The following is a 24,713-nucleotide window of genomic DNA, read 5'->3' on the forward strand; positions in this document are numbered from 1 at the left end:
TCAGTGTTAATGACTCTGCACTTGCTGTCTCCTGCGTACTTACTCCTCTGGCCTTCCCTCTTCTCCTCTCCTCAGTCCGCTCCCCCAGACGGCAGGAGAGTGGGCTCAGGTCTTGCAGCTCCAGAGGCAATTTCACCAGGCGCAGCTCAGCAAGTGGCAGCAGATCCTGCAGTCTTCTGTCACGCTTCTCGACCAGGTGTGTGTGTTTGTGTGTGTGTGTGTGTGTGTGTGTGTGTTTAATTTTACTCTGTGAAGTTAAATGCTTGCAGGGACCAGTCAGCAAGTTTGCGCGTCGCACTCATAATGTGCTCAATGACATCACTGCATTATGTAACCCAGTATGCCCCCCCTCCCCCATTCACCCTCTTCCTCTCACCCTCCCCAACCATGTTTATCCACCAGATGAAGCAGTCGTTAGAGAAGCTCCACAGGGGCATCGTGGTCCCAGAGGTGCAGCAGGACCAGACCACTGACACCCTGACAGAGCCCCTGACTGAGCCCGTGACTGAGCCCCTGACTGAGGCCTGAGCCCCCACCTCCTCTGGCCAACACTCCCCTGCTCCTACTGCTGACCGTCTCCCACCTCTGAACACACACCTCCTGTCTGGTGAACTGCTAGAGTAGAAACCAGGAGGGGTGGGAGCTGGTCAACGTGGATCAGGACACAGTTTGCTCTTTCCTTCATTTCAAAATCGAAAAAAAACCAGGCAGGAGTTTGGGACATGTGGAGGAACGGCACCGCCCCAAAAAACTCTCCTGGCCTGACTGACTTGAAATGGCGCCGTCCGTCCTCGGCCGCGACCAGTAACGACGTCATTCAGACTGGAAGCTACCAGGACCACAGCAATAACTCACATACAGCTGCAAGACATCTGTATGTAGAGTATGGAAGCAGGCCACAGGTGGGCCCATTCAAACCATTTACACCTCAGAAAGAAAAACAAGATCTTTAAAAAATGGCCAACCACGTTTTCAGAATGACTTGAATCCCCACCCACCACCAACCAATACCCCCTACCCCCTACCCCCTATTTCTCGACTATCACAGAATTCAGCTCCTTTTTAAAGGTTAAGTGGGATCAGTGAAGTAGGAGCTCTTTCTCTTAGTCCTGGGAACAGTTAGATACCTTTTGCCTCTAGTTAAACGCCTGCTGAAACAAAAACTAAAGAAAAAGGAGGGGAAGGTGGTTGAGGGGAGGGGTGGGGTGGGGTTAGGGGGGTGGGGGGCACCACCACCAGCGGTCCGGATGTGACGAACAAACACCCAAACGAGGATGCTGACTGGAGCAGGAAGCTCTCAGTCATCCATTTCTCGTTCTCTCCATCAGGGATTTGGGCTCTTCCGCGTCGGGAGATTGAGCCCACGTTTAAAAGGTCGTCCGTCCTCCGCAGAAGAGGATGCCGAACATTTCAACACCAGACACTTTTTTTTTTTTTTTTTTTTTCTTAAGGTAAATTCCAAACAGACTACTTAGTCCTCCTCCAATCTTGTCGAGGTTTTATCTTTTTTGTTTGTTTTTTGTGTTTTTTGAAAATCAGCGTGTTGGAACTTTTTTTTTTTTTTTCGTACAGCGAGCTGCAGCAAGTCTGACTGTATCTCGGACCGTTACAGTATTTATTATTACCAGTTGACTCTTGATCTGAAGTCCTGTCCTGCTCGTGAGAAGAAGTCGTTCGGTGGGTATCTTTCGTGCTCTGAATTCTAGCTGTTGCAGTGCGGACCAAGAGGAGCTACGCGAGGATGATTACTGGTCACAGCAATAACAAATAGTGATTCTAGTACTTTTTGAATGTTTCAAACAAAGTAGTATATAATAATAATAATATTAATAATAAATTGTGCGTGAATGTGTGTAGAGGCAGTGATTTAAAAAAAAAAAAAAAAAAAAAGAAAGAAAAGAAAAAAGAACTTGACAGATGTGCGTGTGTGTGTTCATGAGGAGTCCTCGATGTTTCATTTTCAGATGTTACATTTTCGCATTATTGTTTCTAGGTTTTTTTTTTTTTTTGTTTTTTGGAGATTTCTCTTTCACATTTGGTCGCTCGCTCTTTGTATCACAGAGCCAGACCTCAACAGTTCAGGATCACCACAGACTTGAGCAGGTAGAAGAAAAAAAAAAAATCAAGAACAACTACTTCATTGTCCAACTGGGCCGGACGTTTTAAAAACTACAAAAAGGACCAACCAGAATTTTGTAGGCCCGGATGAAGAAAAAAAAAAAGGGAATCTGTTTTGCAGTATTGTTTCTTTTTGTGTGTTTATAATGTTAATTTGACGCGCTCGTCTTTTTATTGAATTCCTTTTTTTTTTTTTGCATTTTCTATCTTTTATTATTTTGTCGTCTTATTTCTTGTTCGTTTTCAGCCTCTTCCCTCCGTCCACTCGATTCCTGACTTTCTTGATAATGTTTAAAAAAAAAAAAGAAAAGTCTCACCCGTCTGTAACTCCCTCTTTGTTTTCTTCTTTTTCTTCTTCTTCTTTCTCACCACTCCACTCCACTCTTCCTCTCCTTACTCTATGATGTGCTCGCTCTTCCCCCCCTCTTCACCTGTTCGCTCTCTCTCTCTCTCTTTTTTCACTGCAAATGGCGGCTACAGAAGCATGTGGGCCCTGCTGTGCATGGCCATTCGTGGATAACAAAAAGGGTGTAATATTTATTTAGGGTGGGATTGGGGAGGGTGGGGGTTAGGGGTTTATTGAGAGAGAGAGAGAGACTGAGACAGATGAGGAGCGGGGATGAGAATGTACTGTAAAGATGTGATTGTACGCCACGCCACGGAGATAAAAGACAAGATTTAAAACATGCAACAACTCTTTGCTTGTTTTTTGAGTCTGTTTCTTTACCTCAAACATTTGCTTCAGACTTTGCTGTCGATCTACTGTTTATTTAACCATCAATTATTTACTGGATTAATTATTTGGTCCATAAAATAGCACCAAAGATATTCAGTCGAATGTCACAGAAACATGAGGAAACTTCAGCACAGTTGAGAAGCTGGAACATCTTTGAAATAATCATTTTTTTGTCAATTGACTAATTAATTTTTAGTTGCTTTAGTTTCTCATCAACATTATAAAATAAGATTTATTAGATTAGACACCTGACATTTGGTTTTATTATTTATTTACTGAATGAAGCACAGAAGAAGCTGTAAAGTAAAGCTACAGCTGACAGTTGATGTTAATAAATCAATTAGTCCAGGTAATTAAAAAAAAAAAGACTTCCTAAAATGTGTCGGTTTGTCTTACCAACAGTACCAAAACCCAGACAATCAGTTTACCATCATATATCACAAAAGGGCAACAATTCAGCACATTTAGACATTTCTGCTTTGGGTAAGAATTTATTGATTGATGAAAAATGAATTTTTTGTTAATTAATTAATTAATTATTTAATCTCTACCATCAACATCATACCAAGTTCAAGTTAGTGAAAATCAAATCATTCAAAGAGTAAGATTCACTAAGAGACACTTCATAAAACTGAAGCACTAATGTAGGGATCCAAGTTGTCATCCTTATTTCACACTTAATGTCAGCATATTTCTTAAAAATGAATATATTATTCACAATTTCCTCACCAAGAGTGACATTTTGGAGAATGCTTGACTAATTGATTAATCCATCTGATCCTCTGTACAAGTTTAAATGGGTGACACTGACACATGTTGATCTTTAAACAAAACCCCCAAAAAAGCAAATACATTTTTTTCAGTGTATTTGCTGGTGTTCAAGTTCAACTTAAAGACGACAACAACAGGTTAGAAGCCACAGAGTGCACGAGAGCTGCTGCTGCTGCGTGTCGCCATGTTTCCAGCGCCAGGTGTTAATGGCTGATTGTATTGGTGCAGCATAGTTTGTCGTCAGCCTGTTGAAAACCAGATGGGTGGGAATGAACTTTAAAAACCCTCAACAGCGTCTAAACCACCTACACATTTAACACTTATGTACGGTCAGAAGAATTCAGACGAGACACAAGCTGATTTTTCTCATACGGCTTTTATTTTCTTTCAATATATCACTTTTGGGGTTTTTTCTTCCACACCTACACATGAAGTGAAAACTGCAGTAATTTGTTGCTGAGAGAAAACACATGGACACAAGCAGACTGCAGCAGTGTGTGTGTGTGTGTAGGGGGGGAGTTGTGTGGTTTTCAGTTCACTGGTTGATTTATCTGTGCAGGAAAAGGCTTTTCGATGATGTAAACTGATGTATAAACCACTCCGAAAGCAGAGTCGAAATTGCCTGGATCACACTTTTTTCCCTTTTTTTCCCTTCTTTTTTTTAGCTTGCATGCATGCAGCTTGCAATGCTTCCAGTTGTCTGTGTTTCTACTGAAAAAACATATTGTGGTCTTTAATTATTCCATCTGTAACAATGCAGTTATACTGTTTTAATCCTGGTTCCTTCAGTGGAAACACAGGTAGAAGAAATTTGTCCTCAAACAGTTTTTCAGTCCCTCTGGAAAGTTCCTGCAGTCTAAATGCTGCTAAAAATGTATCAAACTGATGATTGGTACAAAATTGATCAGCCGTAAACATGCAGAACGGCAGTGTTTGGCTGCCATCTAGTGGTAACCCAAAGTCATTAACTGGCTGTCTGGAAAGAGGTGCTTGTTGGAGTCTTTTTCTTTTTTTTTTTTTTTTTTTTTACAAACACAAGAATTGAGCTCTTTGCGCTTCTCTTTTGGTTTTCACTAGTTTAACTCTGGGAGGCACACTGGACAGGTTTTGTGGGAACGTTTGTCCACGGCAGTTACATAACGGCAGTAAGCTAAGCCCTTAAATTCCTACAAAGACACTCAAACATTTGTGTGAAATTATACATCAGTGGGAACGTTCCCACCGGAGACAAATTCAATTAAAAGTGACACATTTCATATCAGTTCTCTGCATAAATTGGTTGAGCTGTTTTAAATGTGATTACTGAAAAATTGGTCGGGTGCATTCATGGGCATAATCTTCTCAAATGTTACAGGAAGTCACACATTGGCCTCAGATGTCATTTAATCCTCACCACTAAATGTATGCATGAGATGTTTTCTGAGCACTGAGACTAGAAGTGCAGTTTAATGTCTGCAGTGGGGCTGCTGGGCTCAACAGACAGTTTAAGAGGGGATGATTGGTCTGCTGAAAAGTGTCTGTCATACTTAAATTTAAAGAGAAATTCAGCTTTAAATTGTTGAGTCACAAAAAAATCAGCATTTTCTAACATTTACACATCATGAGCTCTCAAGATTAAGGACAGCACAGCAAAAACATCACTTTGTTGTCTCAGACTGTGATTATATTTTTCTAGAAAGTTTACAGTGCTCCGCCGTGGCTCGCAGAAACGGTCCCCTGTATCTGCATCCTGTTCTTGTGTGACAAGACGTCAGTCTGTCATCTTGAACCCCCACGCTCCTGAGCACCACACACACACAAACACACACACTTGTCTATTTGTATAGTCATGCACATCTGTTGTTGTTTGCCTTCACCTTTTCTAATTCTATGACTGATTGAGGCTAATCAGACAGTTTTCCCACTGGCTGCCTTGTAGTAAGGTTATCTCCCAACATATGGTGCTCCGTAGTGAGGCCAGTATTACCAGTTCCTACATTGATAAGCTTGTAAGCATGCAAATAGTGAATGTACAATGTAGGCCTATAATATACTCTACATGTGTTCAGAGATTATCTGTGTATACACCTATATACAGGACAAGTCTCTTTTCTTCTTCTGTCCCGTTAAACCACAGCCCGATGCACCCGCTCTGTCCCCCGGAATGGGCTCCAGTTCAGTCTCCTTCTTTTGGTCTAAAGTCACTTAAAAATACCTTGTTGAGGTCATGTTTTTCCTGGCTTGTGGATCCATGTTCCATCATGTGGAGAGGATGGTGGGAGCTGCATGACGGTGAGAGGAAGCGAGGGCGTGCAAGTGGATATGGGATTCTTCAAGGAAGCCTTCTTGAATTCTTCCTAGACCTGAAGTTAAATAAAAACGTTTTTTTAATGAAACAGAAAATTATAACCTTCACTTTCTTAAAACACAGCAGACTCTATCATTGCCCCCAAAAATATGAAACTAAAATATGTTTTAATCTCAGTTTCTTAGTTAAAGATAAATACATTGAAGCTGCTTAGAGCAAGAGTGTGGAGGGGTCAAGAACAAATGAAAAGATGATAATGCTAAAATTAGTAATTTAATAGCATAATTTATCATTATTTAATTTGATGGTATCTTATTGATAAAGGCCACACAATAGAACACAACATAAAACCTTGAGGGACCAAAATGAGTCAATGAGTCATAATTCAGGCTAATTTGATGGGATTCAGTTCTTTTGATTATCTGACTAAGCAGACAGGGTTGTAGGCTGAGGCAGAGTTAACACAATGCTAACACAATGCTAACACCATGCTAACACCATGCTAACACCATGCTAACACAATGGTTCCCAACATTTCTTTGCACAATACAAAATCACATTTCATTATCAGTGTACTCTCTAGTTTTTGTTTTTGGTCACTGACTTTACTTGATTTGATTGTTTATGACTCGACACAGGGTTGAATTATCTGCTCTCGGGGAGCTGGTTTAAAAATGTATCTGGAGCCGTTGTCATAGAAACAAGCTGAAAACTTCCAAAAGTGCAGGCGTATTCACAGTACACACTTTTTTTAGGGCGAAACTTTGTATCTAAAAATGAGTTCATATATAAACGACTCGATGAGGCTGCGAAGAGGTGTGATGAAAACATGAAGGATATTTAGAAACCATGACAACGTGTTGATGTTATTATTCTCCTACAAAAAAGTCCTTCAGGAATAAGTTTTAGAGGTGATGGAGTCCTGCAGGAATTTATGCATTTATGCATTAAAACTTTCAGACTTCGAAGGTTATTAGACCGACTGAACTAGATAAATCTGCATGTATTATGTTGTGTTATTATGATGAGAATTTGTCAATTTAACACTAAAACTATGATTAAATCTATACGTGTCACAGCAAGCACAGAACGGATAATCAAATGTAAAATAGCATACATTTGACTGTTACAGGTTTGATTTGAAGCCAATGTGACAAATTCTGCTTCTTCCAGGCTGTTCTCTGATATTAAATCTATCTAACCGTGCACTCAGGTTCAAGGTTCAAGGTTCACGGTTCAAGTTTATATATATATATATATATATATATATATATATAAACAATAATGAGATGTGGAAGTCGTAGAATATAAAACTCAACAAGTAAAATGAGACCTCTGTCCTATGTGTATTGCCCCCCGACATACTGAATGACTTATGAGCAACAATGAGAGAGAGATGAGAATACAACAACAAGATGAAATAGTATAAGAGTCTTGGTAAAAAAAGAAAAAAAGAGGGAAGAAATTGAATTCAGAGATCAAGTGAAGTGAGAATCCAGACCTACCGGTGCTATTCTGCCACTTGTTCACTTGCACAATTATCTTTACTTTCCGATGCTATAGCTAAATACTCCGCCCTGAGGGGAAAGAGAGAAGTAGAAAGGAGAAAAAAGTGAAACAGGCAAGCAAGATCGATACATGAGAATCAGAGCAAGATCAGTTCAGTGTGGGAAAAAAGAGGAAATGTTTGTTCATTTGAGAGGAGCAGATTGTATCTCCGCTTTCCAAAATGGTGGGAAGGAAAAACAAGGGTGAAAAAGAGGGCGGTGGGACATCAGGACATTTGGTTGACCCAACAGGATCTGGCACCGAGGAGAGTGGCCGGCTGGGATGTGTGTGTGTGTGTGTGTGTGTGTGTGTGTGTGTGTGTTTTATAAGTGTGACTCACGCGCTCTCTCTCAGGGCTTCCTCGCCTGCTGCTGCAATCTTCCTGTAACAGTAAATCATCTCAACCACCAACCAAAGCTGCAGGCCAATGATGGAGACGTACATCATCACCTCAGACAAGATGGATGCTATTCCCCTGGTGACTACAGAGACAGAGAGGGGAGATAGGGTAAGATATATTGTGTCTGTGTGCTTACGGAAAGAGGGTTAGGATTTAATTTGTACCATGAAAAGGATGAGAGCTGGCCAGGCCATACATTTTCTAAATGACTCAAGTCATAATTTATGACCATGTGACCTGAATTACAGCGTGTCATTATTAATCATTACTTGAATCTTGCTACAGACATAGTTAATCTATCAGACATCCAGAAAGGTTCAGTGTTTGGTTGCAATATCTACTACACTACATGTTAAAGGTTACTACTCAGCCTTGGCAGGGGAAAAAAATATCCACGAGTGAAGGAGCCAGCATACTTCATCAAAAGTGCTTCTTGGTTGAATAGCTTCGAAAGCACCAAATTTGGGGAGCCATTTCTAGAAATTTCCAAAGCAGCATTCACACCTTCTTTTCTTTTAATTTTAGCTAATTTTTTTATTCATTAACTACTACTTCCTCCACTTTTTATGTGAACAACTGAATGCAGCACTACGAATGCTTTCCAGGAGAGGCACTTCGTGTGTCAGCTCACACTGTACTAGCAAATCGATGGAGAGCCAGGGCTCACTATATATGTGCTCACACACAATGCACGGCCCAATGGTCTGCTGCGACATGACTAAACATGCAGGACCCCTCCGAACCCAGAACTGTGTGACTATTTCAAAGAAGAAGAAGAAGAATGTAAGACAGAAGAAGAATCAGAAGAAAGTGTGCTGAGACGTCAAGAAACTGTGCGATACCCTCATGAGGGGGCAACCAAAATGTCAAAAATTCATCCGACCATCCGATTTTACTGGTCGGGAGCTGTTCATCGCCTCTCGTTACCCCCTGTACACTCAAAAAAGTGAACTCTGTGAGTTGTTGAATTAAATAAATGATCCTATATTACATTTAATTAACATTTCTGTGTTTGGTTTTAAAACCTAGTCCACTTTAATAAGTCTAACTTAAAATGAAAACTTGTCAAAGCAAGAGAAGCCAGCTAAGTAAATTCAACATAACACTGTTGAGTGAACTGCACAATCACACTAAGAATGTTCTAGATGGGTTTCTGCGCATGCTCAGAAGCTGATTCCACAAACTCCACTGTTGTTGTCTGCGAATTGGCGGGTGAATGTGCTCTTGGTCAAGATCTTACCCTGCTTTCATCATATGACATCTATCTCTGTCTGAGTAAGTATATTTTTTGATGTTGGAACATTTTTGCATGGTTAGAGAGTGATATTGCCGGTGCTACTATACTTGTCTTGCGAAAATCTAGCATATATGAGCACATGTTAGCTCATGCTAGCTAGCTAACAAGCTAGCCAATTAACAAAATGCCAGATGGCAGACATACATTAAAATAACAATTTAACTCTGGAATTTTAGTTTAGCATCTCACCGAATGCAACTGGCATTTCTTTTCTTTTTTTTTTTTTTTTTTTTTTTTACAATTCATTGTGTGGTTATTAGAGCCCCTGGTAGCAAGGTAAGGCAGGCTTTTGTGTTAGTGTGTTAGTTGGGGACAGAAAGTTTTTTAAACAGCTTGGTTGAAAAGCAGTGTCATTAGCTTGTATTTTAGCTGCAGGCCAGCAGCTAATGGTAAGCTAGTTGAGAGACTTTTTTTTTATGCTAGCAGAGTGAGTGAGTGGGCAACCAAGAGTGAGGGAGCTCCTCAAGACAGACTGCGCTGCTCACTCAGAGCTGAGTCAGCATTTGAAAGTATAAGTAAGTATTTGTGTGTAAGTATATTATGGACCATATTGTGTGATAAAATATACTATGCAGTACCTTTGAGGAAAGTAGAGTTTTAAAAATACGTCAAATATTGCTGTATGTTGTGACAGAAAAGTGACTTTTGGACAGTTGTTTATCCCTAGCCTGAATGATAGGAAAATACAAAGGAAGTTTTAAACTAGTATGATTAGTTTTCCACCTTTAGCGCTAATGTTGTCACTACAGCTGTTATGGCACTACTGAACTACATAGGTGTTAAATGATTGGCTGTTTGCCTGTCACTCCTAGCGAGTGGGGCTGTCAGATGATCGTACTGCAGGAGTTTTGAAAACATTACTGATGTAATATATTCACAAATATTTTAGAAGAACATTTGTATCTACATGTATATGTTTATGAATACAAAAGGCTCTTCTGTATCATTAATAATATTTAATAACTAAATGCAGATGATTTGCCTGACAGTCCTGGAAAATGCATGAAGTTTGTTAAGTGTTGAATGATATATCACTTTCATGTTTCAGTGCTATCCCAACTGTATGTGCTTGCTCTCAATATGTTCAAGTTGTAACTGTTTGCTTATCACAAGTCTGATGATATATATTAAATGGACTCTACTTATATTTTACAGGACTCCCATACATTTCTGAGCTTGAGGACTGGACAGTCTGCATTTATTTGTGGCTCTTCAGTAGTGGTAAGTACAGTTACGAAGTAATACATCCAAACTAACCCATTAAGTATCCACAAATGTACAAATCTAATACTGTATGGAATAGTCATTTTTTGTTTGGTTGTGTTTCATTTCCAGTATTATGAATGTGGAAGTGTAAAGAGTGTGCTGCAGAAGAAACAACAAGATATCAGTTATTGAAGCACTATAGGTTAAAACATGGCCACTTTGGCCGCAAACACCCTTATCCATGCACATATTCAAATTGCCCGTGCACATTTAAAACTTGGAATGCACTTCGAAGTCACCTGTGTAGATCACATTTTGATCAGACCTCTCAAATATCAGTAGATTGCACAACATTCAGCTGCCACCATTGTTCAAATACCCACATTGCGTCATTGAAAGAATTTTTAACTCATGTTAATAGCCATCTAAAAAAACACGAAACTATCTGTTGCATTTTTGAGAATTGTTCTTTTCAAACAAATATTTATGGAACATATCAAACCCACAAGAACAGAAAGCATAGGATATATACACTGAATGATTTAAAAGCTGGAATTGTAAAAAATGCCACAGCAGATTCATTAAATTGTTCTTTTGGAGGTGCATGTCTGACAGATAGTAATGAGTCACTTGACGATGCTGAACTTGAAGATGATGCACTGATCCCAGAACCTGAGGATGTGCCAAAAGTTATAGAACAGAAATTGGCATCTGTCTTATTAAAGTTGGAGCATTGTTTCCATGTACCAGCCTCAGCTGTTGATGAGCTGTTAAATGAGTTACATTATTTAGTTAGTTCTGCCCTGGTGCCTGTAGCTAACAACATTCTTGCTGACTTTTTCAGTAACCGTAACTTGCAGGTTGACCAATTACTCATCAAAGATTTAAAGTGCACACTTTCTTCATCTAACCCTTTGTCAAAAGCTTTAGGAAAGGAAGGGCCATTAGCCACTGCATTTAAGCGGAAGCAATATTATAGAAATCATTTTAATATTGTTGATCCAGTTGAGTTTATACTTGATGCAAAGGCCAATAGAAGTTTTCAGTATGTCCCTTTGCTAAAGGTTTTACAGCAGCTACTTAATCAAAAGGATGTGCTCAGCAAGGTTATCGAAAAGAGAAGACTCCAACAGAGAGTGAGTGACCAGCAACATTACAGATTCTTTGAAGATGGCCAGCACTTTAAGAATAATGTATTTCTGTCAGGAGAGGAACTAAGAATCTCTCTCTGTTTATACATAGATGATTTTGAGGTTTGCAACCCCCTTGGTACATCACGGAAAACACACAAACTGTGTGCTGTCTATTGGATTTTGGGAAATTTGCCCCCAGGCAGCCATTCCTCTTTGGCCTCAATATACCTGGCTCTCCTATGTAAATCTGATGATGTAAAGATCTTTGGCTACCACAGAATTTTTGAGCCACTACTCCAAGATCTTGTTACCCTAGAGCAACAGGGTGTTTTTGTCTCACTTCTGGGTACATTCGTGAAGGGGACACTTCAGAGTGTGATAGCAGACAACCTTGCAGCACATGGAATAGCTGGATTTATCGAAAGTTTCTCTGGCCAGTATTTTTGTAGATTTTGCACGGCTCAGCGGGAAGAAACTCAAGTCAAAGAAGTAAAATCAGGTGCATTTTCCCTCAGAAACAAAGAACTTCAACAGTTACATGTTAATACCGCACAGGCAAAGGGAGGTATATTTTTGGGTGTGAAGAAAGCTTGTATTTTCACAGAGAGACTTGCCCACTTCTGTGTCACATCAGGGTATCCCCCTGATATTGTCCATGATCTTTTTGAGGGCATAGTCCCTGTTGAGCTTGCACAGTGCTTGGGGCTTCTCATTTCCAAGAAGTTGTTTTCACTTGTTGACCTTAATAATCACATTAAAAACTTTCAATACAGGTGGGGTGACAAAAAAAATCGGCCTCATTTGGTGCCACATAATTTTGCATGTCGCAAAACAATTGGTGGTAACGCACACGAGAATTGGTGTTTGTTAAGATTGTTACCATTTATGATTGGTCATTTGATCCCTGAAGATGAGCCAGCCTGGAAAGTGATTCTAGACTTAAAAGTTATTGTGGAGCTGGTGGTTGCGCCTGTCCACTGTGATGAGTCTGTGGCATATTTAGAGTATAAAATCTCAGAGCACAGACAGCGATACCAGGAGCTTTTTCCAGTACAGAGACTCCTACCAAAACATCACTTTCTGGAGCATTACCCAGAAATGATAAAGCTGTTTGGCCCCATTGTAATGTTTTGGACAATGCGTTTTGAGGCCAAACACAGTTTTTTCAAACAGGTTGTCAGACACACAAAGTGTTTCAAGAACATCACACTGTCTTTGGCAAATAAGCACCAGCTGATGATTGGCCATCACATGTATACAGAGAGTTATGCGAGATCAGCCTTTGATGTGACACATGTCTCGTCAATTCCTGTAGATGTCATGAAAGAGGATGTGGCGCTTCATCTACGTCAAAAATACCCTGATCTCACAACAGTTACTCTAGCACAGAGTGTCTCTAGCAATGGCATACAATATAGAAATGGAATGATTATTGTGCATGGATCAGTTGGTGGATTGCCTGAATTTGTGGAGATACTTCAAATGTGTATATTGGAAAACACATTGATCTTCATATGCAGAAAGTTGGCGTCATGGTACAGAGAGCACTACAGCGCTTTTGAGATACAAGCATCCTCAGCAACAGAGATTGTGTTGGCTGAATTAAGTGAACTGATTGACAACTATCCTCTGGTTGACTACAAGTGCGGAACCCGTCGAATGGTCACTCTTAAAAGATACATACACGTGTCTGGTAATTATTCTTGATTTTCATTTGTTGACTGTTTATATGGGAATACAGGTTAAAATGATACACTCTTCAAAGACATCTATTTTTACACAGAAACATGAGTGCCTCTTAATGTGTCAGAAGTAGAACAAGGCTTCTTGTGGCTTCTGGAAGAGGTTATTTGAGCCAGAATGAACACTACAATGCAGGGGTGGATTGGCCATTGGGAGTACCGGGATTTTTCCCGGTGGGCCGATGGCTGCCCGTTTTTTTTATTTTTTTATTTGTTAATTTAGTTTTTGCTTCGCCTTGCCATGGTAACTCTCCCGGCCCAGGGGCAGAGACATGCACCGGCTCACAGAGCTCTGCTGCAGCCTGCTGACACAGCCCCGGCTGCAGCTGGAGGCTACTCCCCTTGTCCAATCACCTTTAATGATAAGCAGTCATGATGAGAGAGAGAGAGTGAGAGAAACAACAACACACCAGCACATGAAAAACAAAGCGAGAATTACAAAATGGAGAATGCGGGTAAAAAACGAAAAGGCGGAGCTGAAACACGGAGAAAAGAAAAGCTCTCGCGACTAACTTAACTGTCTATGAACTTTACTTAACATAATAAATAACTCTGCATAGTGTTTTGTGTTACAACTAGGCCTAAATCTAGTTATCTAAAGTATTGGAAAACAATCATATTCATATACTATCCTGATTAATTGATTAGTTGCTTTTATTAACCACTATTTTCATCAAAGGATGAAACATAATTACAAATCTGCAAGCTTACAACTCACATGTTGCAATGTGATGTGGTTTGAGCATATTGCTATTTTCACAATTTTTGATAATTTCTACCTATAATGACTCCCCCCAAATCAGGTCACCAGTGTTAAAGTGTTTTAAGTGTCAACATGTACCTTTCTTTGTGCCCACAGTCCAATTTGTTCATGATGGACATTGATCTAACAACATGACACATATGTAGCTTTACTTATTTGTTTCAGTCAGTGTTTATGGTTTATTGCTCGTTCAACAGTTTCACGTTATACAGTTAAAACTAATTCAAGCCTATTCAAGTCTCCAGAATATAAGGGATATTGTTCAGTATACTACTGTTATTAATGGCCTGTGTTTTTAAATGTACATCAACGTGAGTTGGCACAGTATCTGAGCATGGATTGTAGTGGGCCGGTCTGGACCAAAAACTCCTGGGCTGAATTTTTGTCCCAGTCCAGGCCTGCTACAATGACACTATGACACTACACTATCATAAAATGATGTTGACAACTACTTTGTAAATTTATATAAAATCAAGATTTATAATAAACGGTAAGCTAATTTAGAAGCAAGTGTCTGACTTTTGTGCATCATTCTGAGGGATACTTTCTTTACACTATCCCTATGATTTTAATGAATGCTGTCTGCTCACACTTCTATTACATATGGTTTTAATCATTTTTTTCTGCTTTTCTTCAGAATAACCTGTCAAGCAATATGGCTACATCGGCAGTGCTTCGCATTATCCTTGGACAAAATGACTCCTCCAAAATAAGCCTGCCTTCAGGAATACCAGATTCTGTTGAGGAATTAAAAAGTGAGATAACAAGACAATGTGAGGTGTCAGGAGACTTCAGACTGCAATACAAGGACATTGACTTTGATGAGTTCATAAACCTGAAGTCCACCTCAGACATTCAAAACAAAGCTACTCTCAAAGTGATTTACCTCCCAAGTGCTTTGTCTCCAACTAGCCCTTGCCTGTCTTCAGTGGAACCCAGTCTGGATGAGACTGCTTCCTTTTCATCGGTGGACACTGACATTCTCTCATCTTCTAGCTCATCATCATCATCCCTCAGATGTGAGCCATGGCCAGACGTCTTCCCTGTGCCTGAGTTCGTCTATGATGTCGAGCTCCAACTCCAGCGTGCGAATACTGACTTTCAGAATAATGGTATCCTCTTCTGTCCAAGTCCAAGAATGAAGTCAGACATTCTTGAAAGTTTGGCATCCCAGATAATCAAATATAAAGCTTATCCGTGCAGTGCTGAATTTGATGCAGTAGCTGAAGCACTCGTGAAGAAACACCCATGTTTAAAGGAGCAAGGTTCTGTTTCCGGCTTTTATGGGTGGAAAATAAGCTTGAAATATAAAATGGCAAACTACCGCACAAAGCTGCGCAATATCGGATGCTCCGAGCTGAATGTGAATTCCTTCAAGCGTAAACAAGGTGATCCACGCACATCTCCAAATCAAGTGAAGAAAGCTAGAAGAGCAGAAGTGAACTATTGTCCAGATTATCCAACAGGACAATCCCAAGAGAGCCTTGAGGAAGAGAGACTGGCACTATTGACCGAAGTGAGAAAGAGCAACAACCAACAGGTGGTTAAGGAGAAAATGGAAAAGACATTTGCTTACAGGCGGCATGAGGTGATTGAAGAAAAGCCTTTCATTGCTGAATTCAAAAGAAGGTGGCCAGCTCTTTTCTCTGAGCATGAGGTCAGTCGTAACTAAGTTTTTTACATTTTGAAGGGGTGAAGGGATGACATTAAAAGGAATCTTCACTAGGGCTGCAACAACAGATTATTTTCATCGTCCTCAAATGTCTGTTTACTCACAACACAGACACTCAGAGTAAGAGGGAAATTTGACAATTTTGGCATTTTTTTTGTCCGTAAAAAAATCTCAAGATTATTTGCTGCTCTAACCTTCACCTAAAGGTGAAAATTATAATTATGAATTTATTAAATGCAAGGTGAACTGTCTTTATTCATGTGATGTAATTTTCCAGAAAAGCATTGTCAAATTTGTTGTACTGCAAGCATGTGGTGGTCATTGGAACTGGGCAACTGAATCATACCTGTGAAAATTATAACTTTGGGGAAAATAACTAAGGGATATCCTTGTTGTAGTCCTATATTGCATTAATTTAGAATGATCCACACCTACTCATGGGACCAAATTTTCATCTTAGGAAGTCCCAATAACATTTAATTGGTCCAGTAATTTGATTCTTGTTTTCTTTTACCTCTATTGTGTTGATATTTTTATACTTTGTTTGTTAAATGTCTATAGGTGGAAGCAGAGTTTACTCGCATCACCACTGTCCCACTGAGATCGAAATTCATGCAACAGCTGGATCATCATTCTACACGGCTGATGACGATCTTCAAAAGAAAAGGAGGAGCAGCAGGACGGAAAATAAGGAACATCATGGCAGACTTGGATAAGGTACTTATCCATTTTATTTTATTCCAATTTTATTTATTTTTTATGATGAAGACAAACGAGCTGGTCACCGTAGGGCTAAAAACCATCCGCCGGTATATCAGTGCATCCCTACTCCAAACAGTTAGAAACTAACCTGCAGATCTGTGTATGTTCCACAGAGTGTGGTGCTGAGATGCAAATAGCTGACATTATAATGTAGCTCCATTCACTCCAAAACCAAAAATGTGCACCACGCACAGTTGTGGTCTTGTGAAACGATCAGAGAAACATGTTTTGTTTATTGTATTCATGTACCTCAAATAAATGCACATTCCACCCTGCCAAAAAAGTATCTAAAGCTGCCTGTAAATTTACAAAAATGCATTGTAAAAATGAATAATCTGACCAGTTTGTTTGAACAGTGATGATCTGTAGTGGTAATTGCTGCACCTCCCTTGTTCTCTGCTGCAGAATGATGCTGTTGAAACAAGAAGAGCCTGTGTACTGAAAGCACTAATGGTTTACCTCAATGAAGACCCTGAAGATCTCATAAGAGAGTACATGGTAAGTATTTTGGCCTTTGGTTTCTACTGTACTTTCTCTCCAGAAACTGAAAATGTGATTATTTTAGTAGTTTAGTAGTTTTTGACTAGTCTATAACACGGAAGAATAGGATATCATGCAGGCTTAGGGTACACACACAAAACTTCTTAGCAGGCAGTTCCTTAGCATCTTGGATCCAAACATGACATTTATGGACAGCAAGAAAAATGCATCCGATTTGGAAGAAAGATTTTTAATATGCTTCCATATTAAAAATCCCTTCATTGAAATCACATTAATAGCAGTTTGTGAACTACTGTCTTAGATATTATTTATGGATGGTGATTCCAGACAATATTAAATGCAGTCTGGAACAATAGAAAATTGGAGGCTGGATAGATAATAAACGGTGTGTATGTTGTAACTGAAGGTGTATTTGTTCTGTTTTTGAGGATGTTGAAGACAACCAGGAGGCTATGGACCAGACAGTCCTGGGAATCTTTGCCATAAAGATGGAAGGTGCAGAGTCTGCAGATGGCCTGGCCAACGTTGGAATAATCATTGAAGGTGTGGAAGTGCTCCTTGATCTTGATAACATTGCAAATGCAGTCGCCATTTTGTTTGGCCTCATGTACTCACTGGACCTGAGCTATCCAACAAACCTGAAGTACACCTTCGAGGTTCTGCAAAAACTTCTGATGGAACTAGATGGCACCAAACTCTCAACAAAGGCCCAAGTGCTAAAGAACAAACTATTTGAAGGAACATTTTAGACAAGTGTCCTCCTGAGCAGCACAGAGGAAACTTGGAGGACAGATTCCATCCCAAACCATCTGGCTGATTTTTGGATCTGCATGTTGAACTGTCAGAGAAGAGTGGATCAGATGCACTAAATGTTTAAAAGAGTTAAGAAAATGTTTACAAAAAGAAGAGACAATAACGAACTTGAAAAACACAAATGAGAATATTTGAATTAATGTCAGTTGCAGAAGTGGAGATCAACAGTGTGAAATGGAGAGTGATAGGTGAATATTGAAAGTTGTAGCAAGAAGGATGAGAGAAACAAATGGTCAACAAAGTTCCCATTCATAAGATTTGGTACCGTCTGTTGAAAATGTACATTACTCACTGAATGTGGTGGACTACTTTTCTTTTTCTTTTCTAATTTCTTTGTGGTTTAATTTTAGAAAAGTCTGCACTGATTTGTTTGTTTTACCCCTAGAATGCTGGAGTGGCAGGGAGGAAAATATTATTTTGAAGTATTTTTACTTGACATTTGTTCACCCTATTCATGTAGATAGTTCATCTTTAAAAAAATCAGTATCTAAGGTTTCATTGTACAGTGTTCAGTAATTGTGAGGGAAAAAATGTATTCAGCCATGTTCATTCTGCCTGCTTCATAAAGAGTATAACTTTAAGGTTTGGTTTGGTTTTGTAGGTCCTGTAAAAGATTTTTGTTTTCATTGGGCATTTTATACAAATTTAACTGTAAACTAAATTGAGGATTTTATAGCATAAAAAACATTTTAATCTAAACTATTTAGAAATTGGGAAATAAAAATAAGCTATACATGTTGAAAAATGGTTTCTTTGATATGCAGGAGCAATTTTAAGGTATAACTATAAGGTTTGTTCGTTTTGTTTGTGATGGTTGTAGTTTTCCATTGGCAATAAATAATATTTTTCACAGAACCAAGGTATTGTAATTTGAATTTACTTAACTACATTGTGTGGAAATTGTTGACATAACTAGGTTTAGTAAGTCTAACACTATTCACTAGCTTTATAACAATGAAAACTATGTAAGTACTGCTTATTCAAGTCAGTTAAGTTGGAACTACAAAGAGCTGTTCAGTTAGTGTTACTCAATGCAGCTGAGTTACATTTACATTAGTGAGTTAGGTCAGTGTAATGAATGCCTGTTTAGTTAGCTGAACACTGCCTGATCAATTAAGGCTAACTTGACCAGATAATATTGAAATTATTTAATACAGTCTTGTTGGTTTCACATAAGTTTGTTATTTCCTCTGTAATAATAGTATTAAATTAGTTTGAGCACAACACAGTTATGTGGAAATTGTTGACATAACTATATTAAGTACATTGAACAAATTATTTTTTTGAGTGTACACTGCACAATAAACGATGCACGACAAAGCTGAAATTCGGCCCGACTCAAAAAAGGTTACAGCTCAAAATTCGTCTCAAAATCAGTCTGAAATCGCACAGTGCATGCCTGGCTTAAACAATATCACATATCCCTCCTTTTCTGGTGATGGTCAGCTTTTCACTCTGCCTTCTAGCGTAGCTGTTCCGAACAACTCTAAACACTTTTGATATCTGACGTGATCAGGCAACATGTTGGACAAACTGGTTCTGATCGAGCTTGAGGTGATGAAAATTCAGAGGACTGAGTACTGAACCTTGGGGTACACCTAAATAAAGCTGTTAATAAACAGGAGCAAGGCAGTTTCATGGGCTATATAAATATTAGTAGTAGGATTTCACTTTTTTTTTCTTAATTAGATCTGTATATCTTGGAGTTAAATGCAATACAAAATATTAATATAAGGGGGCAACGTGAAAAAAGGTAGCAACAAAGACTATGGAAGGTGTTGTGGGCATGAACAATCTGTCATCATTTATTTTTACTTCTCTGCTTAACCCTTAAACAGGCAATGTGCACCAGGAGATACAGACTCTTTAAACTTCCTGTCGTCCTCCCGGGTCAAATTGACCCCTTTTGTTTTGACTGTTCCTTCTTTCCTCCCTTACTTCCTTCCTTTTTTCCAACCCTTCCTTCCTTCCTCCTTTCCTTCCTTCTTCCTCCCTTCCTCCCTCCTTTCCTTCCTACCTTCCTTCCTTCCTCCCTCCTTCCTTTCCTTCCTTCTTCCTTCCCTTCCTTCCTCCCTCCTTTCCTTCCTTCTTCCTCCCTTCCTCCCTCCTTTCCTTCCTACCTTCCTTCCTTCCTCCCTCCTTCCTTTCCTTCCTTCTTCCTTCCCTTCCTTCCTCCCTCCTTTCCTTCCTTCTTCCTCCCTTCCTCCCTCCTTTCCTTCCTTCCTCCCTCCTTCCTTTCCTTCCTTCTTCCCTCCGTTCCTTCCTTCCTTCCTTCCTTCCTTCCTTCCTTCCTTCCTTCCTTCCGGTGCAAATGACATAACTAGTAAGGATTTTTTACATCTAATTTTCCCCTCCTGCCTGTTTAAGGGTTAAACCCGACACATCCTTCCCCTTAGTCCTTACGTCGTGGCACCACTTTAATGACGACAGTCTTGTTGGTGTTGGTTGTAAACTCGTAGTTGGAGTACATGAGGGTGCGGTTGAATGTGCAGTTGTAGACTCCTGTGTCATTGAAGGTCACATTGCGTATGTAGATGGAGCCGTCTTGTAGATCCTTGGTCTGTTTACTGCCCGCCCACTCCAGTCGACCGCTGAAACGTTCGTCATGGATGTTTTCTTCCATTTTTTCTTCCATATTATCTTTATAGCTGTATATCTGAAAGATAAATGAGGGATGATTGTGAACAGGAAGGCAAAGCAGACTGAGGACTGCAAAGATTTAGCAAAGTGATCCGGCAGTGTTCAGAAGTTGGCAAGAAACAAAGGTTTTAGTGTTTAGATATATGAATGTATTTGCCCTTCTTACTGACAGCCACTGATATTATGCTATTAAATGAAACTTTTATACCTGCTTAAAGAATAAGTCTGGCAATGTTTTATACTTTTCTTATTTTAAAACCATGAGGAAGACCAACACCAACAATGTCTTGGTCTCTTCCCTGTCCTGTCTGTGGTGCTCAGCCATCAGTCTATTTGTCCGTACTGAAGACATGAATATTCATGACCAGGTCACAATTAATAAAATTTCATTTTTTTTTAATGATTCAGTAATTTCCTTATGCAACTGGGAGGTTTAGTTTTTAGAAAATGTTACTCAAACAGGACTACATTGTGTATTTGTTGTGGTCTATTTTCAGCCCCAGATTTGGTGAGTTTTGAGTTTTTACAGGCGCAGTAATGATGTGTATGGGATGGACTCCCATGAAACTACAGTTGTAATGAAGCAACATAACAACGAGTGTAACGCTGTAGCTCAGTGAGTATTTAATATGTTTGGAGGGTTTGTTTTAAATGGTTGAATAAATGGTGTTTTTGTATTTCAGGAGTTTACTGTTGTAAAATGTATATGTTGAATAATATTGTGTGTATATGTTGAATATCTTTCACATTTTTTAATCTTTCTTTGTCTTTTAATATCTGTGTTTTTTACTTAAACTTGTTATCCCTTACATATTTTGTTTAAATGGATGCATAAATATTATCATATAAATATCATAAAATAAAATATTGTCTATCAAATCATTTTGAAGGTTGAAATCTGTTGCCTAGTTGTTGAACTGCAAAGACTGAACTGTAAAAATGTACCTCGACATACTTGTGTGTTTTCCCCTTGAGTCTCAGGTTGTGAATATTTCTTTCACATTAAATAAATAGTCAGCTTAATCAAATTCTGGGGATGGAAAATTCATCAAGTGTCAATCAATTGTGTAAACCAGTGGGCCATCTCAGTGACCTTTGACCTCTTACACATCAACACTGTGAGTAGAGAATAGCCCGGTTCAAGGTTTAAGTTCAGTGTGCTCAGGTTTCTATTTTCTAGCATTCAAGTGTGAGGAGCAAAATACACCTGTTTTGGGATTTATGAATAGTCTTCTTCTTCTTCAATTACAAATTTTGAAATGTGATGATATTGTAGTCCATAAAATGTCTCAGATACTCATGCTCACAGTAAGTTTTTACTAAAGCGTGTACAAAACATGTTTGAGAGTCGATATAAAATTAAAGGCTGTTGTATGTTCAAGAAAACCAGAGCTAGAACAAAACTGAGAAACAGATTCCTGTGGAAGGGTTGAATTTATGGATCAAACTTGAGGTAGAAATAATGTATTGAATAAGTACAAGAATAAAGTCTAACCTTATAGTTTATGGAGTGAGTTTATGGACTTTATATTGTTCAGTAGAATAATATAATCTTTAGTTTAAAGATTCTTTTCCAGTAATTAATAGATATATTTGTCATTAATGTTGCTCTACCTTACTTAAAATGAAGTATGGAATACAATGAGGTACTTGGTTACTTGATAAATGTAAATAATCTATCTGTTTATTTTGGTATAAGTCATATGTCAAGTCGAAGAAGAACCAACCGTGTACCAAAATGCCGTGTGCGTAATGATATATGGTTCAACTCTTTTACGCACAGGGCGCACGCCGGTTACGCTTGGAGTTTGTTTATGGACAGCCAAACCTAATAGCTTAGTGTCATACACCGTTGGAAACCTCAGACTATTGGCTAAAAGGTTATCAACTTCATTTCACCGAATATTTCCATTGGCTGGAACAGCTGTCAGTCAAAGCCATGTCGTCATTGTTGTCGGTCACATGTCCTCATTGGCTTTGGAGACATGTACTGCCTAATCCTAAACACCGATTGGCTTGTGTGTGGTGTCGTCAGAAGCAGAAGAGGCTCACGGTCGTAAACATCTAGTCACGTGTACTCTGAGATGGACGTGCAGGTCAGGAAATGACATAAACGGACCGCATATGGTTTGTTATTTGTGTTATTACGTTACGTGTTGGACTAAATACATGGACATATTGAGGAAAGTATTTCGGTTTTATGGAAACGGATTTCATATTTCACAAGAATGGATACTTGGCGAGCTGTACAGAAAGTGCTGAGTCATAAGATGATCGTTGTGGATAAAGGGAAGACGTTGAAGGTATGTAGGCATTATAGCTTTTCTTACTTAGCTCAGGGGCTAGCCGAGCTAATCGCTAATACTATACGGCTGTGAGCAACCATATAATTCGTGAGTGGTCTTGAATGAATCAGGACAATCTAAGCTTTCCAACAATGTATGGCATGAATATATATGTTTAAGGGTTGGTGTTTAAAACATTCAGAAGAACGTGTGGCTACCTCCTAACATCCGTCCCGTCCCGTGAACGGAACAGCGTGCGTTAAGTGGTTAATTAACACCTTTTTGGTTTCTGATAAACGTGTGTTTCAGTTTGATAACATTTACATTTTCTTTTTGTTGCTGCAGACCTAAAAAAATTTTTTTTTAATAAAAAAGGCTTCATGATGATGACTTTTTGAATTAAAAGAAGTTGTTGGACAGCAAAGCAAACTGTTAAGTGTTAAGTAGTCTTGCTGTTACTGCTGCTGATCGACCGAGCTGCAGTTAAGGCCCCGTGCACTTCCTGGTGAATTAGTGGCTGCAGGTTTTAAATGACAGCTGAAGGCTAATGGGATCGCTCTTGCCATAGATGTATACAGTAATGGCCTCCTCGCTGTATGTGTTGAAAACACTTGTTTCCAGCTGGCACAGAGGGGGGGCCCCCATCATGAAAAATGCAACACTCAGCTCTTCTCATACTGAATGCATTGCAATCATTTCCCAGAACGACCCAGACCAGCGACCCTGCTGTGATGGATGTTGTTGAGGCTTTGTGCTGATTTTATTTACTGCTTTATCTGGAAACATGATAACTAAGTATAGGCTACATTAGGAAGAAAACTAATTACATTTAAAGTAATGGGAATTCATTTGTTGGTACATTTTTGTCAACTTTTAAAAATGTTACTTTAAACAGAGATGTGTACATGTTCACATCCAGACTGCTAACAAGAAAACAAGATTTAAGCAGTTTGGTTTCCTGCATTCGGCCTTTTGAAGGAAATTTAGGAGTAGGAGGAGGACAAGATTATTCTACTAAAGAAAATAGTTGTATCAGAAAAAGTGTCTTTCTTTTCCTTGTTAGACTTTCATAGTTCATGTTAGTTTTACAGAATGTATGAAGCGGCTTCTCTAGCTCCCGGTGTTACCATTAAACCCAATTTTAATATATATTGATGTATATTTAATTCACTGGGATATGAGTACTGTATTTCATTCTTTTATGTACTTACATGGCTGAATGACAATTAAAATCCTTGAATTACTCCCTGGAGTCAAAGGTGGCAGTGTGTTTGCAATTCACATCATTTTAATCCTTCTTCTTCTTCTTCTATGTTATTACTTATTTTTTAAACTAGCACTTACATGTAGGAACTCAGTCTCATCTGAAGCCTTGAAGTACCAGTTGACCGAGGCTACAGCACGCACTTCCCCCCTCATCTTACAGGAGATGCAGCCCAGTTTGAAGCCTCTGTTGGCCACTGCCTCTGTGTCTGAGTCCACCTCCACGCAGGCTCCATGACACAGAGATGCTGCAACATGGAGAGAATGAAGAAAACACAGTAAGAAACCCCATCGTGTCTCTTTATAGCGTTTTGTGTATTTGCAGGTCACAGGGTTTAGAGGTAAGAGCCATGGGTGGCCATCATCCTCTTTTCCATGTACCCGAGACTCGTGGGAAAGGTAGATACATGGACAGAGCTCTGGTGTATTCCACTATCGTAGTACTTGCAGGCAAATGGTCTTAATAGTACTTTACAAAACAATTTTAGCTACTGTAACGTTTATATTTGCGTGCTTGCTCCCAGTGCTTATTGCATGCTTCGTGTTTTTTAAAATCTTTCTTGTATCGGGCATTGCTTTTGTCTTGCATTTTTTTTATTTCCACTCATCATTTCAGATTATAGATTGTTGTGAATTTGGTTAGTTTGTTGTATAAAAGTTTTGGCGTAATTTTCATTTTAGATGTTTTTAATCAGTGAAACCGAGGGGAAATAAAGAGGTTGCAGTGAGCGATACTATTTCGTTGCATTCTGTCGGTTAGTAACTGAGCTAAATTC

At 39.1% G+C, this 24,713-nt stretch overlaps 2 protein-coding genes across 3 annotated transcripts in view; one reads left to right on the top strand and one right to left on the bottom strand.

Annotated features, from left to right (window-relative positions):
- gramd1a (GRAM domain containing 1A) overlaps nt 1-1,050 on the top strand; it is a 33,498-nt gene extending 32,448 nt beyond the window's left edge. For both annotated transcript variants that reach the window (XM_053326916.1, XM_053326915.1), the window contains exons 18-19: nt 76-196; nt 403-1,050. In XM_053326916.1, the coding sequence (XP_053182891.1) occupies nt 76-196; nt 403-528 (247 nt within the window). In that variant the 3' untranslated portion in view covers nt 529-1,050. The remainder of the gene's footprint in view (nt 1-75; nt 197-402) is intronic.
- Nucleotides 1,051-7,416: 6,366 nt separating this feature from the next.
- Nucleotides 7,417-24,713, bottom strand: part of scn1ba (sodium channel, voltage-gated, type I, beta a) — a 28,638-nt gene continuing 11,341 nt past the window's right edge. Inside the window, exons 2-5 of the mRNA XM_053326872.1 lie at nt 24,019-24,185; nt 20,153-20,405; nt 7,801-7,942; nt 7,417-7,489 (exon numbers count right to left, since the gene is read on the bottom strand). Of these exons, the coding sequence (XP_053182847.1) occupies nt 7,423-7,489; nt 7,801-7,942; nt 20,153-20,405; nt 24,019-24,185 (629 nt within the window). The 3' untranslated portion in view covers nt 7,417-7,422. The remainder of the gene's footprint in view (nt 7,490-7,800; nt 7,943-20,152; nt 20,406-24,018; nt 24,186-24,713) is intronic.

This window comes from Scomber japonicus, chromosome 10 (genome assembly GCF_027409825.1).
Source record: "Scomber japonicus isolate fScoJap1 chromosome 10, fScoJap1.pri, whole genome shotgun sequence".
Classification (NCBI taxonomy): domain Eukaryota; kingdom Metazoa; phylum Chordata; class Actinopteri; order Scombriformes; family Scombridae; genus Scomber; species Scomber japonicus.